At 39.4% G+C, this 15,611-nt stretch overlaps 1 protein-coding gene across 1 annotated transcript; it reads left to right on the top strand.

Annotated features, from left to right (window-relative positions):
* Positions 1-5,223: 5,223 nt before the first annotated feature.
* Positions 5,224-13,923, top strand: LOC143446371 (uncharacterized). The gene is made up of 11 exons (XM_076945974.1): positions 5,224-5,484; positions 5,975-6,051; positions 10,101-10,188; positions 10,299-10,533; positions 11,451-11,592; positions 11,764-11,874; positions 12,088-12,218; positions 12,329-12,494; positions 12,608-12,826; positions 12,962-13,381; positions 13,662-13,923. Exons 1-11 carry the CDS (start codon positions 5,397-5,399, stop codon positions 13,740-13,742), a joined length of 1,758 nt encoding a protein of 585 aa, XP_076802089.1. The 5' UTR covers positions 5,224-5,396; the 3' UTR covers positions 13,743-13,923.
* Positions 13,924-15,611: the final 1,688 nt, after the last annotated feature.

The following is a 15,611-nucleotide window of genomic DNA, read 5'->3' as shown; positions in this document are numbered from 1 at the left end:
CATTAAAACTAAGAAAAAAAGTCGACATAAACGGGACCATTCTCTGGCACCAATGTCGCCTTCTTTAAAAAAGTCGATTTGATCATTGCTACAATTGTTCCAGTAAGGCCAAATCGCTTGAACCCCTGACCTTACAATGCAGAAAACGTTCAATCTCAATTGTTTGTTGGCGTCACGCCTTCTTTATTACATCACAAACGAACCTGTAATTAATTGAGTCCCATGCCCGACGGCGGTAGTTGGAATCGATTTTTGAATCGATGAAGCGATAAACTTGTTGAATGCTAAAGATGGAGATGCAATCTATAATTGTATCGACTAGTCCTAATAAATAGCAACTCGATGTTGGAAGACGTGCGAATGTCAACCTACGACCCGCCAGTACATCATCACTTGGCATTAAGCGCATATTGCGAGGATGGTAATCGAGCTCATAATAAATCAATCTAATTTTAAGTAAAGTTTGGACGATCCGTTTCCAAGCGCAAATATCATGACAGGAAACAAAGAAAGTTTAGTGCAGAACACACAGCAGACTTTGGCACGTTTTGCCGGACACTGGCTAGAAAAAGCCGCAAACACATCACCTCTGTGACGGAAGGGACCAGATTTATTACTTAATCGAACTGATACACAGGTTGAAATTAAATTTTCTACTGGTCAAAGGTAAAATATCTCACAATCGTCGTTTGTTGCAAATCGGAGGTGGATTTCCCCGCACTGTGGTTTGAGTTCGAAGCTTCATTGAAATTAAACCAAGCGGGAAGTGATCACTTTTGACGAACCTGCGTTTTCGTATAAATGTTCACCAACCAAACGGTCCTAAATGGATGACTGGAATGGTCCAATGAGGTTTAGGGCCCCGAAAGCCTTGTTATTTCGTAAAGAGTTGAGCATTCGTTTTGTATAAAAGGTTGTAATTATATTGAGATCAGCGTCAGATTACACACAAAGTCAATATTTGCGTTTCATCCGGGGTGCCAAGTGTATTTGGCAGTTTATTTACTTTTATTTATCTATCTGACTTAAAACTTCCTCGAAAACAGCCGATCTTTTTCAACTGCTTGAAATAGCATGGCACACAGTGGCTTACGCTGCGCCACTTGGAATATTGGAACAAGTCCCGGTATAATATTGCCAACTTTCAGTGAAGTTTTCGCTAAGTTTTATTCGAAAGGCAGTTTAGGCAATACTATTGTTAGGTCTAGGATCTGCACCGGTTGCAAAGTGTTGTTTTATTTCAATTTGGGCATGTTTTGTTTGTCTTTGGAAGGTACAGCCTCAAGGCGCATTTTTAAACAAAAGGTTTCAAAACACTGTTTCGGGTTTGAGTTTTACAAAAGAATGCAGACGGTCTGATGTTTATACAGCTAATAGCCGCCCTTAAACAACAGTTATTATTGTAAACGAACCAAACAAACTTTGCTTAAGTTTGCGCATGTGCACATGGCTATTTGTCTGAAAAAAACAATTGTTCAGGTTTTCATCCCAACAAAATCAATGACAATTGAAGCTTCTTCCAGCTTGGCAATCACCACAACGGTTGTTTACGTAACAATGGCATCGTCCGCTTCTAAGCAAACATAAGCAGAGCAACTTTGGCACTGAGCTAACTTTTAGAAAGAAGTAGCTTGTTTCCTTTACCGTCATGCAAGACCGTATAAAAGGCGATCGGTTATACGCAAGGTCGTTCATTACTGCAATCACTAGTTCTGGCAGTCAGGAAGTTTTAGTCACTAAGCGTAATGAATTGTTTAAAGTGTGCAGAGATTTTTGGATATTTTCAAGAACTGTGAAGTCAGTTCATTAGTAGTTGGTCATGGGAGGTTTGATAATTAAATGTTTTTTTGGTTGCAATTTATTTTGTTCAGTGCATAGCTGACATTTCGCAGTGATTTTGTCTGCAGTCGGTTTTGCATTGACGTTAGATTTTTGGCACGTTTTCTACTTCAGCAATCTTATTGCAGAAAGATTTGAAAATGCTTTTAAATGGATCGGTCACGATTCAAAATTTAAATTTGTTATTATGACGACATAATGTCTTTTATCTTCTAATTGTGATTGCACAATGTTCGGTAAAAACATAAGTTTCATCAGCGATCAAACAAGATGTTTTTAAGAGCAAACTTAAGTTACGAGAACTCGTAAAAACGAATTCGCTTTCGAGTCTTTTTAGTCCGGTTATCGATGTGTTACGCAAACGAAAGGCATAAAAAGTTGGGTAACGCCAAACGACCTGTCCGCTTTTACGAAAGGTCAGTCACCTGCGGTGGAGTGATCACGTGACAAACGACTGTCCGGTATTTTTCTGATAACTTACGTTCTCAAGATGAAAGTAAAATTCCTCCAGAAGTAATTTACAGCTATGAAATTTTTTGGGAAAACGGCGGCCTGGAATGTAAGCTTTCGAGTAATTAACTGCTGCGCGTTCACCAAGACCGTCACTTGGTGTGTATCAGAGTTTCATTGTATTTTCAATGAAGAATATTTTTGTAGCCTATTGACATACCATCGCCTAACACTTATGCACTCGAAGCAACCAGGACACCTGTTATTCGAACGTAATCATGCATTTAATTATAATCTGCCGCTTGTAGCTAATTGCGTTTAGGTGAAGTTCGTCCTTGGTAATTTACAACCAATGACAAGCTAAAGAGGTCGCCTGTTATTAATCGAACCATTGATCAAGTGGACCACAAAGTCTCGCTTGGTTAAAAGTATGCAAGCCTCGGGTAAAAAAATTGAATGTTTCAATTTCATGAAACGTGTTCGTTAACCTGTCATTAGCTTAGGCTCAACGCACACGAATAACGGAGCAGGTAATGGCAGATATCCGAGAGCTGATTTTAGGTGAATAACGCGCTAAAGTAGGACATGTTTAAAGCTGACTCAGCCGTACGGTATGAGAAAACGATACGCACTGTTTAACACTTGAAAATCCGTATTAAACTATTATAGGGATTTGAGAAAAGTAACACACAGCGTAGGTGTCATGAGGCCGTAACTTAAACCTGAAATCTTATATCAAGTGTCCATAGAATGAACTATTCACTACGTCGTTATGACGGGCGCGGTCAGGGTACTTGGCGTGCTGCAAATATTTCAAATAAGTCGAGAGTAATTAAACACCAAGTTGGTTTCAACAGATTTAGAAACGATTTGTGATAAAGTGGTTTCTAAAAAGTAACAGTTGTATATAAATTTGTAGCAATAAATCACAAATTTCAGTCAATAGGCCAGACAGTGACATTTTTCGCTGCTTGATCAGGCATAACACTTGTAGATCTCCTGGGGTTTCGGCAGATTACCGTATAAAGCCGAAACAGCCTTCGAGTTTCGCAAGGTTCACTCATAGCTGTCAGAAACACCCAACTGGGACCAGCAATTTTATTTCCAAATGGGAATTCGTCATTTCATCAGCTGGCCCAAACGCTGGTAGTGCAATTATAACGAATTTTAATTAAACTCGCTGAAAGAGATATAGTTGGCGGAGGTTAGTATGGTTTTATATTACTAGAATTTACAGTGTTCAATATTAGGCCGACATTACACAGGGTATCTTTGTTGCGTGGGTTTATGAGAAATTCTTGCGCTTAAAATGTTCAATTAAACATTCGAAGATTGATGTAGAAGTACTTGGACGAAATACATGACATTTACCCTGGTCACTTAATGGAGTTTTTATGAGTAAAAAAAAAAAATCGAAAAACGCGGCTACACCCCACTGCAGGTCCCTGTTCGGGAAGAGCGCTCTCGGTTTGAGGCAAGCGAGGGAAAAAAGCGTCGTGTCGCGCGCCTTGTTGAAATGGAACTATTCGAGACAGAAAAGCTGCAAGTGTAGCGCTTCGACTACTCGGCTGGTACTTCTTCTTTTAATGTTCGATTGTTCGTTAATTTTTGCGACCCAAATAGAAAGCGGTGATAACTAGCGACGCCGATGGACAGGCATTGTGACAAAACTATAACAATTGAAATGCTTATTGTTTAGCGCCTAGCCAGTGTCTAGTTCCTTTTCTTCAGGTGTTACGTATTATAAAGCCATAAGCATCTCTGTGACGTAGGGAAGACGTCAAAATTGAATCTGAGGCAATGGAAAGTTATCTGAAGAAGTGTCACCTTTTAACCAGTTATTACTGGACATTTACAGACTGAGTTATTCATACGAAAATAACCGTCCGATTAGGAAGAGCGGTTAAGCTAGTCATCGTAATTAAACGAAGCTGTCTGAGCATTGAAAAGGTTATAAGATGTCATGACATATCATTCTAAACAAGACGAACGCGTTTGTTATACCGTACAGTATACGTTGGCAAACTAGGCCTAGCCGTTTTTGGGCCTCTTATCAGTGAAACAGTGCCGTGACTTACGGCTATCGCTGTTGTGTAGAGGGCTGTATATTATGATATAGTTCACTGCGAATAAGAGAAATGGATGTTATGTAATTTGAGCCAAAGTCAACCTAAAACATCTACATAGAGTGGGAGACAAGATAGTGACGTCAGATATTTATCAGCGTCATGTTACACTTTGTGAATATTAATCTATGTTGTGGCTACCGACACGATAAAATGACCATATCGGGTAAAATAAACATTTTCTGGGGAGACCTCTAATAGTTCGAAAGGCGTATTAAGCACTTATTTTACCGCTCAAATACATTGATATCGAAACATGTTAGCAGACGTGATTATAAGCCCAGCCAGAGGTTTCGCAGAATTTTCATGAAATGTTATTGTTAGGTACTTTGGTATAAAACAATGGTAATCTGCCAGAATCATGAAATACGAATGTTGTCTTTTGAGAACGGATGTTTTAGATAAATTAAAGCGTTGTATCTCAAAATAGTTTTGGATATTTCTCCCATAACTTGAGGCTATTGAACAGTTATAGATACCGGTACAATCATATCCTTTTTTATTGGCCAGAATGGAACAGCCTTTTAGTATTGAAGTGGTATGAAAACAATACATCCGCTTTAATGGTTTAATATTTATTTTCTTTGGTAGTTGAAAGTGTATTATGAAAGGGAAAGCAAATGTTACGTAAACATGGCCATGTACCATCATATACGTGACGTGGTTTAGTATAAATGCGTCGTTTGTCGAAACCAGTGCAAGACTTCATGTCTGGATGGTTCCCCGCTAAATATACCAGCGATTTTGCTTTTTGTCTGGGGCTTTGGGCAGTCTGTGCTTCATATATCTTGAACTTTATTTTAACAGTTGGTAAAACTCGTTCCTATTTAGGTTTCGGGAGGATAGTTAGACACTGTGTTTAGAAGTTATTTAAAAGTCAACGAATGGTGAAATTGTGCTTACAAGAAGGAACTAAAACTCTGTTTTAAAGTTCATCAAGTCGACTTGTTTTTCGACTCCCAGCACACAAACTACGTCACAATGCAAGGCGGTTTGGTCGGTATTATCCGCACTGAGTTAAGTCATGACGACTTCATCGAAACATACGGATCCACTCGGTCAAATTCAAGTAAGTTAACTATGCGAAATTAAACACCGTAAATGTTGGTGTAAAATTTTGTGGCTTTCCTGATTTAATTTACTTTTTGTGTTGGTCTCCATTAGTTATTCCAAGTCCATTAGTTCAATTGGTCTATGCTTTAAACGGGTATATGTTTGAAAACACTCCCAAAGTTACATCATCATGTTATTTCTAATCGTTTGTGACGTCATAATGTGTTCACCAGACGAGTTAAATAATCAAATACGAGATCGTTTCTCTTAACAAAGGTGTCATGGAAAGTCTTGTGATGACATACAGGCCGGTATAAGTCAGATTGTCGAAGTTGTTTGACGCTTGAGGCAGTACGGTCGCGATTTCCTTTGTTTTATTTTATTTATAATTCACGCTCTTATTTAAATTATGATTCACGAACTTTGTGCGGCGCCTATGTGTTAAAAACCGCTTTTAATCTGGCAATTCTGTTCGTTTTCTGATCTAATCAACTCTTTATTTCCAGTTTCATCCGAAAAATCCGACTCTTACGGAGAGCAATCCGATGCCAGTTCTGCATCCTCATCAGTTCAAGGCTCCTCGGTATGTTACTTCCTTTATTTGAGTTAAAATAATGATCAAGATGCAACCCGAAAATTCGTCGGAATTATTAGATTAGCTTTTATACACGTCTGAATGTACGTTGGTAATCCGGTTATTACTCCGAATTTGACGAATTAATTCCATTTCGGGTGTGGGTTTTGCTAAATTTACTGTTGAATTCCTTAAAAGAATACCCGATGTTTGCAAGGGTTGATAAAATCTGTGGGTGAGTTCCCGAGAGACGCGGCAACTGATCCTTGTATTATGTGAAAAACTTCTCTATATGCATACAGCGCAATCAAAACTTCAGATCACAAACCAGTGTTATTCTGTTGGTAGCATGAAAGTCATCTGATATTTGCTTTTTAATTATCGGCTTAAACCATGGTGTTTGTTTAACTTAAGTGGAATTTGAACGGAATTCTTTGCCCCGTTTGCTTTCACAAAATGTTATACCACCGTGATCAGTGTTTAGTAAGTTGCTAATATTTTAGTTAAATTTAGTTTGACCCTTCCCTTCCGGAAAGACAAACTTATGACTCGCATTTAGAAGGAGTTCAGAGTTGGGTTAATTTGTTCGAATTTATATCGAAAATCGCACGATTTTTAAGGCGAAAGTTCGTGCAGCGTGTGTTCTCCTGAAAACAAATCGGTCACTTCCGTTTTGTGATGTAATAATCGGGGCGTCACAGGTAAAGCGTCATCCAATACCAAACACGGAAAATTAGGCTTAAGTAAACAACTCTATCACCCGACCTACTTGTCCTAACATTTTACTGGAGCCACTTTACACTGTTTACGTCGCTGTAACATCAGTAACTACGTAAATAGACGATAACTTTAACCGTATGTGGGTAGTGTAAAGATTGGTTCACTGCTGCAAGTAAAATAGTTCAAATTATCTTTATATATTGACTCATAACTGCAATCAGTTTATTTGTAAGTCGTGGCGATGGCTAGCCTGTTGGTGTTAATTAATCAATAAACATTTGTGTTTCGGTTCCTTGATTGAAGTTAGTAAACTCGTGATAACTCTGTGTTTTACTTACTACGTACGTAGTTTACATGTAATGTTTACACGAAAAGTTATTAGAATCCGGTCGGTTTGTAACTCATATTTAATATCGATTTATCACTTTGGATTTTCACTTGTCGCTTTCGACCGATTGTTTACGCATAATCAAGGTTTTATGCCTGCATCGATTGCTCGAAAGACAGTAGTTAGAATATATCCGTGAAAATGTGTGGCATTGTTAGAAGGTATGCAACCACGCATGTCTTATTGAAGATGAACGCAATTGTTTAAAACCTTATAGTTAATTTTTTGGAAACCAATACCTTACTTAGATAGAAATTAGTCCACTAGTGGTCCGTCGTTTAAAGTGTTCCATTTGTAAGTGCTGTAAAAATATAAGAAAACTGCGAATTTTGTTCAAAAAAATCTAGGGTAAATTTTGGCCCCGTGCAAACTACAAGCATCATAAGCTCCACATAACTGCAGCCAGTGCTGACAAACAAGCCTTCTGTTTTTGAAGACGACACGTACATCAACTGGTTTTGCTGCTGCAGTTTGCATACAGGAAGCGAAAAACGCATCAAATATCACTCCTCACACCTGTCAGGTTTGCAAAGGCGGAAAAATTCGGGTCAAAATCGTCTAGTCGACCTTTCCATTTAATCTACTGCGCGTGTGCTAAATGCCAACGAACCTTTAATCCGGTAAATCTGTTTATGAAAGCGTTTGCGTCCAGAACATCGCTTGCTAGAGTTCATTGCTACCACCAAGCCAGTGCTTTGGATTGACGTTCATTTACATCTTTCTTCTTGGTTGGTCGTAAAAATTTGTTGAAGAGCCCGCGGTCGTAGGACGACGTGTTAATTGGCTAAAACGGCAGTCGAGTGAAACGTAATAATCATCTTGTATTACTCACGCTACAGTATTCGCGTTGCTGTTAGGTGGAAAGATTGTACTTTGTGTTGTTTGTTACCTGCCTGCAATGTAGAGAGGTTTTCATGGAAGTTTCGGTTAGGTTGGGTTAGGTTCTGTTTCACGGTGCTTTCATACTGTGACGAACTGTGGTATATTGTTACGGTAGTGATCTACGTGCGAAATGAGTTTTTTTAGTTACCTGCGGTTTGAAGGGAACAGAAAGCCGAACCACAGTGTTAAAAGGGGCCATAGTGTTAAGTTTAGAGTTACCTCGGATGCAATCGTTACACAACAAACTTGGCAGTTGTTTCATCGAATGGCAGCAATTCGATCTCATAAACCAAAAATAAAACAATGGCCGAAGTAGGCCGAGAATTTACCGACTCGAAATGTCAATTGGCCCGAACCGAATTACGTGTCAGTCGTAAAGAGGTTCGGTTCCTTTACGACGGGTTCTGTCCAGGCTTGATACTCCGTGCACCGCGAACCATCTTCGCCACAAGCAAAGATTTGATTATTTACAGGGGACAGTGGCCAGTGCAAACAGGAATGTAATTAACCTGGATACCAATCTTCTGATCGCCGCTTTAAGTCCACAATCGCGTAGGAGTTATTTGGTGCAAAACAATGTAGAACACGCGGCATAAAAGACTTTCAAAAAACGACGTAAAATATTATGAGCCTAGGTCCTAATCTGGCTCATATACTGTGCTATGGGAGATATTTTCTTCGAACTTCTAGTACCACCTGCTAGTAGCGGAACATCTTGTAAATTTCCATCGCTTGTTTGCGCGCAGCTGCAGGCCGTGTGTTTATGAAGCGCATGCCGCTGTTATTAGAGTATTATAGCAGTGAATTCTTGAAATTTCATGTTATTTTGAAAGTTATTCCCATAAAACATCTAAATTTACTTAACGGTATCAAAACAAATTTCAGGGAGTTACTTTTTTTAGAACACCTTGCTCAGATTAACATACATCATCGTAAAATTTAAAACACCCCCCCATGACTAAGGCTGAAAAATTTAAATGCTTACATTATACAGGCGTGAATAACAAAATGCTTATGTAAGGTGGGCCGCTAAGTGGAATGGAATTTTCCGAAAACAAATCGCTGCAATAAGCTTTATATTTTACGTCAGTGCTGAAGAATTTTTGATTTTGAATCCGCAAGGTTCCGGGCATCCCAGCAGCTCTGATATGCTTTTGATCACCTGTTAAGGGAACGTGACTATGTCTCGTTCATCTCAGCCTTAAAAGACTTAGATGTTATATCGATAAAACTCATTATAAACCGCGGAACTGAACGCTTCAAACACAACGATACGAGTGAGCGATTACGGTTTGTTTTGGGGCATCTTATCGGAATACCAGCCCTATCGTCTCGTTACGTCATAATACATTACAATACGTGTTCTACGATTGTACCTAACATTCTTCCATCTTCGGAATCTGGTACTCAGGGTTTGTGATTAGGCGCGTATATGCATCTCGGACGTAATTCGATTTACTCATTCCACTTCTGTGCACTGTGACATCACAAGGGTTATCTATAGCCACCCTACACTTTCCTACCCACCTTGTGTCACTGAGGGTAGATGCAGTAACCAAGCATTGCGTCAGAAGCATGAACCACTACGACTAGATCATTGTACGTCGTTAGAAAACGTATATAAATTAGCATTGGGTCAGCAAAGCGATTCATCAGCGCGGCTGGTTATAAAGCGCGTAATAAAACTTATTACAACGCGATAATGCGCCTATTTATGCGCCTTCCGCACTGATTAATCGCTGGTACTGTTGAGAGACGTTTTGATTGTGATGTATTTTCTGTCTTCAGGTAACAGTGTAACTCGCGCAGTGTATAGGGCTTAAACTGCAGTTAGAAGGTTGAGTGTTATACCTTGCTAATTTGGAAGCTATTGGGATTATCCGCCACGACACGCGAAAGATTTATTTATGACGCATTGGGTGGTTTCTCGAAATACGTCAAAAATACTAATTAGTTTCACAGGCGCTTTCAAAGAGAATGCGACGATGAAATATTAATTTGATGTTGTTCGTACACAAAAGCATCAGTGCCGTCACTAACAGATTGTTTTCGTTGTACATATATATAGGTAACGTGTGATGCTTGTGCACTTGGTAACCACAATATACCTCACGGGAAGGAATGCCCGACTCTGCAAAATTATAAAATAAAAAAAGGTAAGACCTTAAATTTTGTCTAATGCAAACGTAACCAGCGGTTATTGGATACAATTTTACTTTTATTACCAAATCCTCATTTTCACTTGTTTTATTTTCGTTTTCATTAGCTGCCAGCATGGATAACATCCCGGCTTACGACGGCCGACGCCGAAACTCCAAATTACACAATATCGCGAGTCGCTTGGCGAGAAAAAGCTTCAGAATGGGATCGAAGCGAAAACCACAGAGCGCGGGATCAACTCCCGTCGACAGTACCCCAGTGACCCCCAGTAAATGGAACGCTTTCCTTTTCAAACGGACCCACAGCGTTTCACAAGCTCCAGAAGAATGCCAAGTAAAAAGGTGAGATTTTAGCAAACTGGAATTTCGTTTTCTTTAAAAATTGCTGATTGTAAACGCTTGCGCCAAGATGACATTTTTCCGAGTCATTTTACGCGTCGCGAACACTTGAGCAGATTTCGAGAACTCGAAAAGCGTGAAATTGACTCAATCTGGGGACAGAACTCAGTTCAACCTCAAACGTTAAACAAAAACCCTAAGATTGGAGAAAGCTTAGTGAGATCAGGGTCGCTGTCGCCACATAATTACATAATTCTAGCCTGAACGAACTTTCCTTGAAAGTTTAAAAAACATCCTCGCGCCATCGGGGATGGTCCTGATTAACTGATAAAAACTTCGCCCAACCCATCTCCCAGTTTGTTATTATCGACTGCTGGGAAAATAAGACAAGTTGTAAAATGTAAACAGGATGTTAATTAAACCGTTTAATAACCGGGTTGGGCTCTGGCGCGTGTGTTCGCTCCTGTGCAAATAGTAGTGCAATTTCGACTTAATACTGGACTCAAATTTGCAAGTGTGTCGAAGGCATGAAATTATCGAAGATTTCGCGTCGCGTTTCACCTGAGTTTACGACAATGTAGGAAGGACGACCAACTAAAGCAGACATGAAATCTTTTTTCACAAACTTCTGCCAAATGAGACTTGAATTTGTGTAATGTTAGGTTACCGTAAGACGCTTACGAGCTTTTTGCTTTGTTTATATCTTAGCTTGCTTAAACCGCTTATCTGCCTTTGACGTTCAAAACAAAATTGCGGTAGCGCAGAATCTCATCAGATGCTTATAAGTTTAATCTAAAAATAAACAAAGCTTTTCTCAAAACACACACAGGCTTGTATTAATACCTGACAGCTATAATGCTGTGAAATGTGGCGTTGGTATGGAAATTGGTTACAAGATTCTAAAAGTTGTTTTTTGTCAGTTATCGCCGTTTACCTGCTGAGGGTGGCAACGTGCGACCAGTTTCCGTGCATTATTGCCCTACGTCATCATCGGATGACGTCAGACCGCCAATGGCGCGAAGCTTGAGCCACTCCCCTTCTACCTCATCCATCACATTGTTTGTAAGTGACGTCATAAATTTTGTTTATCTTAGACTCAGACTTTAACCGGTTTCGACATCATTTGTGTCCAAATATGAATAATAGGTACAGGAAGTTTTTGAAAACTTTTTTTAAAGAAGTGTCAACTTCAATGAAACATAATTTTTCAAATTTTCCGTTTCACGCTTGCAGGACTCAGGCGACACCAAGCGGAGCAACACGATCCGACGAAACAAGACCATCACAGAAAATGACGTCAAGGAACAACCTGCCAATTCTTCACATAATAGAGTTAGCGAAGAGGTGAGGCGAAACGAAAAATCAGTTTAACCAATCGACGAAGTCGTAATTGATACTCCGACATGTAGTTAAGGCCGAACATGACATATTATAGCGAATAAGAGACAATTAGTCATCGATTACTTGTTGCAATTGCGCTAATCATCCTTTTGATGTTTTGAATAAACCTTGGAGGCTTATGACATCATAACTCACTATTATTCTTCTCAATTTCAGGATGGTGCTTTCCCTCTTGTGAATCGCTCTCTGGAACCGTTTACTCCGGAGTATCACGTCCAGAAGAAGTTTGAAGAAATCCAAGAGAACGATGAGACCAGGAGGGTTGCCATAGTTACCTTACTGAAAAGGTGAAAATAAGCAGAAATTTTGGCTAAAAACATGCACTTTTTGACTAAATTACATCGCAGCGAAAATTGGTTATTCGATTGTGAGTTAACTTTTAATTATCGTAAATTAGGAGAAAAAACTCCTTGAAGATCAAATGTGACCAATTCAACAAGGATCTGACATCAGGCGACTTTAACGAAGAACGCCGGAAAGCGATTCGTGCACGCCTCAAGCATATGAGAAAAAAGCTCAACGTCGTCAATCAATGCATTGACGAACAGAAAGAATCCGCAAAGGTAAACGATTATATACAGAGTAGGTTTTAGAATAACTTAATGCTGTCGTAAGTGTTACGTGGAGCCGGAACCGGGCTCATTATGATGTCATAATATCTTCTTTTGTCATTTAGGTGTCGTCTGCAAAATTGAAACTTCAACTAAACTTGGAATTATACCAACTTCAACTTCGCCGAGAGCAGAATGGCTACCGGGATGTTAGAAATCGTCATCACAAACAACGTCACAATTACCGACGCCAGAGTCCTCTGATGTCAGCGGCGTCTTGCGAGACTTTGGGATCTGTGGAGGAGTCTTCGGTCTTCGATGATTCGTCATCAGTATCGTCGTTGGTGAGTTGGATATTGCCAGCGGTTAAGACCGTGGATTTGGTACTAATTTGAAATGTTTATAGCAGCAACGTATCATAAAAAAGCTAAAAAAATTCCATTTTTAACGCAAAAATGATGACAATGTTTGTTATACAGGAAAACAAAAATACGTTTTCAAGTTCATCGACAACAACGTCACCTGACATCTCGCCAACTCACCAAATTACCGAGCTTGACAGTCCGTTAGATGCCGCTGAGACAGTTTACTGCCGAAGTCGATCGGTCGATTACGCAGTGACGTCAGACTGCGATAGCGGTTTCGATAATGGCGAGTCGCTAAGCAGAAGCGAGGTCAGTTTGGACAGGTCAATGTCCAAGTCGACCGGATCAATAACTTCAACATCGTCAAAGTCTGGAAATGGCCACGTTCTGACCTCTGGCAACACGCAAAAATTCTTCTACATTCACCGAGAATCGGTCGCGGATAACGTCTTACATGGAAAGACGCCGGGAAAGTCGAAAAAACCTGATCAACCGCACTCAGAAGTGGACAGGGAGATTCTCGCACAAATCGATGTAAGTTTGATGCGGTTTCGATCTCACAATTAAAGACTGGTTGACATTTTCGACGTCTGCCTGCATTCACACAGATTTCTCGCTACCAGGTTTTGCATTTTTTTTGCTTGGCCGATCAAAGAAGCTGAGTGAATAAAAAAATGTAATTTAAATCAAGAAATCTTTGTGAATGCAGTTTTAGAAGCGTTTCCTTTCAAATACTGTAATAGCAAACGCAATATTAATCATATTGATTTAATAGTTTTATGTCATCTCATACTCATCACTTTTGTCTCTATAGGATTTTGAACGATTTGCTGAACGAACCCTTCGGCGTTTATCCCACAAAGGAAAACTCATTCCATTGAAAAAAGACTCCTAATACTGCCCTGCATTGCAATAGGGGATTCCCATGACACACATGTCTTCCGTGATTGTCACACTTTGCCATAAACATCACCTTTTCTTGCCAGCGAATCACCTCGTTCAATGTGTTGTGTTTTGTTTTAAATTTTTCGTGCCTTTGCACATTTCCGCTGCATCAATAAAACTTTTTGGAGAAAGTCTGAACTTAAAGAAGTTGTCTAGTGTTCAGAAGTTGAGGGAACGAAGCGCTAGGTCTTCATTTTAACGTGTAGACTACACTGTAGAGTGTAGAGTGTCATGTACATTTCCCGTTTGACCACATTTTCACTCGTCAAATCGATTTTTTGCGCCTGAACAGCTTCCACCAGCTTGTATGTAACGACTTAACAACTGTGGTAACATCTTTAAAAATTTGTGTTCGTCACCTTTTGCTTAACTATTGTTACGTCATAATGTGAAGTAAACCATTCATATGCTACAAACGATAACAAAGCAGTTGTGGATTATTATTGGTCTCTTTCAGTGTAGTAGGTGCTTAAGTGTACTTCTGTAGCACTAAACCGCAATGATTTATATGGTGCCTGTGTGCAGAGCAGCTGTACTGCCGGTAATTACTGCAATTAAAACTTAGGTTTAGAAGCTAGGCTTGACGAAGGGACGACATTTTAAAGTTGCAACTTTAAGCCGTTTAGTGCATTAGGCTAAGTAACCTCAAGTTACAAATGGATTTAACTAAGGGTAGAACGTTATATCCTGCTTTAGTTTGGAAACACGAAAGCAGACAGTCGTTGTGTCACGAAACTAGCCCAAGTATTATCCTCTGTTTTAAAATTTAATCCGAAATCAATCAAGTAAAAACCAATAACCACTTATCAAAGTTAATGTTAACAAGCTGTTGAATGGTTTCAGGCTAGGCGTTACAATCACAACACCTTAGGAAGAAAAAGGACAAAGTTGTTGTGTGAGTTCCAGTGTTGGTGTCAATAAAAGTGCGAAGAATCCGACCATGTCACCAATAAAGGAAACAGCATTTTGCCCGGCAAAGGTGATGATGTAGCTGTGCAGTGTACACTGTCGACAGTTTTGAAATGTTCTAACAACTTTCAGCGGGGATCAAACATCATAATAGATGATCAGACTTTAAAGAAATAGATATGAGACATTTGTGTTGCTTCGTTGAGATAAAGATAAGCAAGTGGGGGTGCATCAATGGATTTTTATTTGGAATACCAGACTTAAACCAATGACTAATTAAATCAAAGCATTCGACCGACATCTTTTGAGATTATGAACAAGAATTAAAAATCACTGCTTTTGCATTTTTTCGTGAATCTTAAGATTTGTAAGTGGATCGTACCTCCAAATCTTTTTTGGTATCATAACTTTAGTCACACAGGAAAATGCTAAACAACGCAGTCTCTAACAACAAATTGCACTAAAATGATATGTTTATGGCTTTTTACACGCCTCTGGTTTTCGCTGACCTTTTGCAATTAGTCCAGTGGTGTTCTGGGTCGACATTGTAGAGTTTATCGTTTGGTCACAATGTTGTCATTATTACGTAAAGGGATTTAAGAAGACCTGTTGTGCGGTTTCTAATACAACTGGACAACCTTTTTAATTTTATTTTGAATAAGTCTGCTTGCACGTAATCTAGTATAGTTAAAAGTGCTGAAAGCGATTTTGTCTTCGGAATTTCTTACAGCATAACGGTGAAATTTTTCTGGTGATTTCGTAATCTGGAGAGAAGTGATTAATCGACTAATCTTAAATTGGGCGCCAGAAAAATATAAAAGAAACGAAGCCTATGCATTTCTACACTTCTGCCAAAGTTTCGTGATTTCTAATGACCAATGACTTTCAAAACGGCCAAAAGTACCAAAAC

Source organism: Clavelina lepadiformis, chromosome 2 (assembly GCF_947623445.1).
Source record: "Clavelina lepadiformis chromosome 2, kaClaLepa1.1, whole genome shotgun sequence".
Lineage (NCBI taxonomy): Eukaryota > Metazoa > Chordata > Ascidiacea > Aplousobranchia > Clavelinidae > Clavelina > Clavelina lepadiformis.
Note: the sequence above shows the minus strand (reverse complement) of the source record. Positions and strands in the feature narration are given on the sequence as shown.

Coding starts and splice junctions, on each gene's coding strand:
- LOC143446371 (XM_076945974.1), top strand. CDS start 5,397: ATGCAAGGCGGTTTGGTCGGTATTATCCGCACTGAGTTAAGTCATGAC. Junction 12,827..12,961: donor CGTCATCAGTATCGTCGTTG/GTGAGTTGGATA, acceptor TTTGTTATACAG/GAAAACAAAAATACGTTTTC. Junction 13,382..13,661: donor AGATTCTCGCACAAATCGAT/GTAAGTTTGATG, acceptor TTGTCTCTATAG/GATTTTGAACGATTTGCTGA.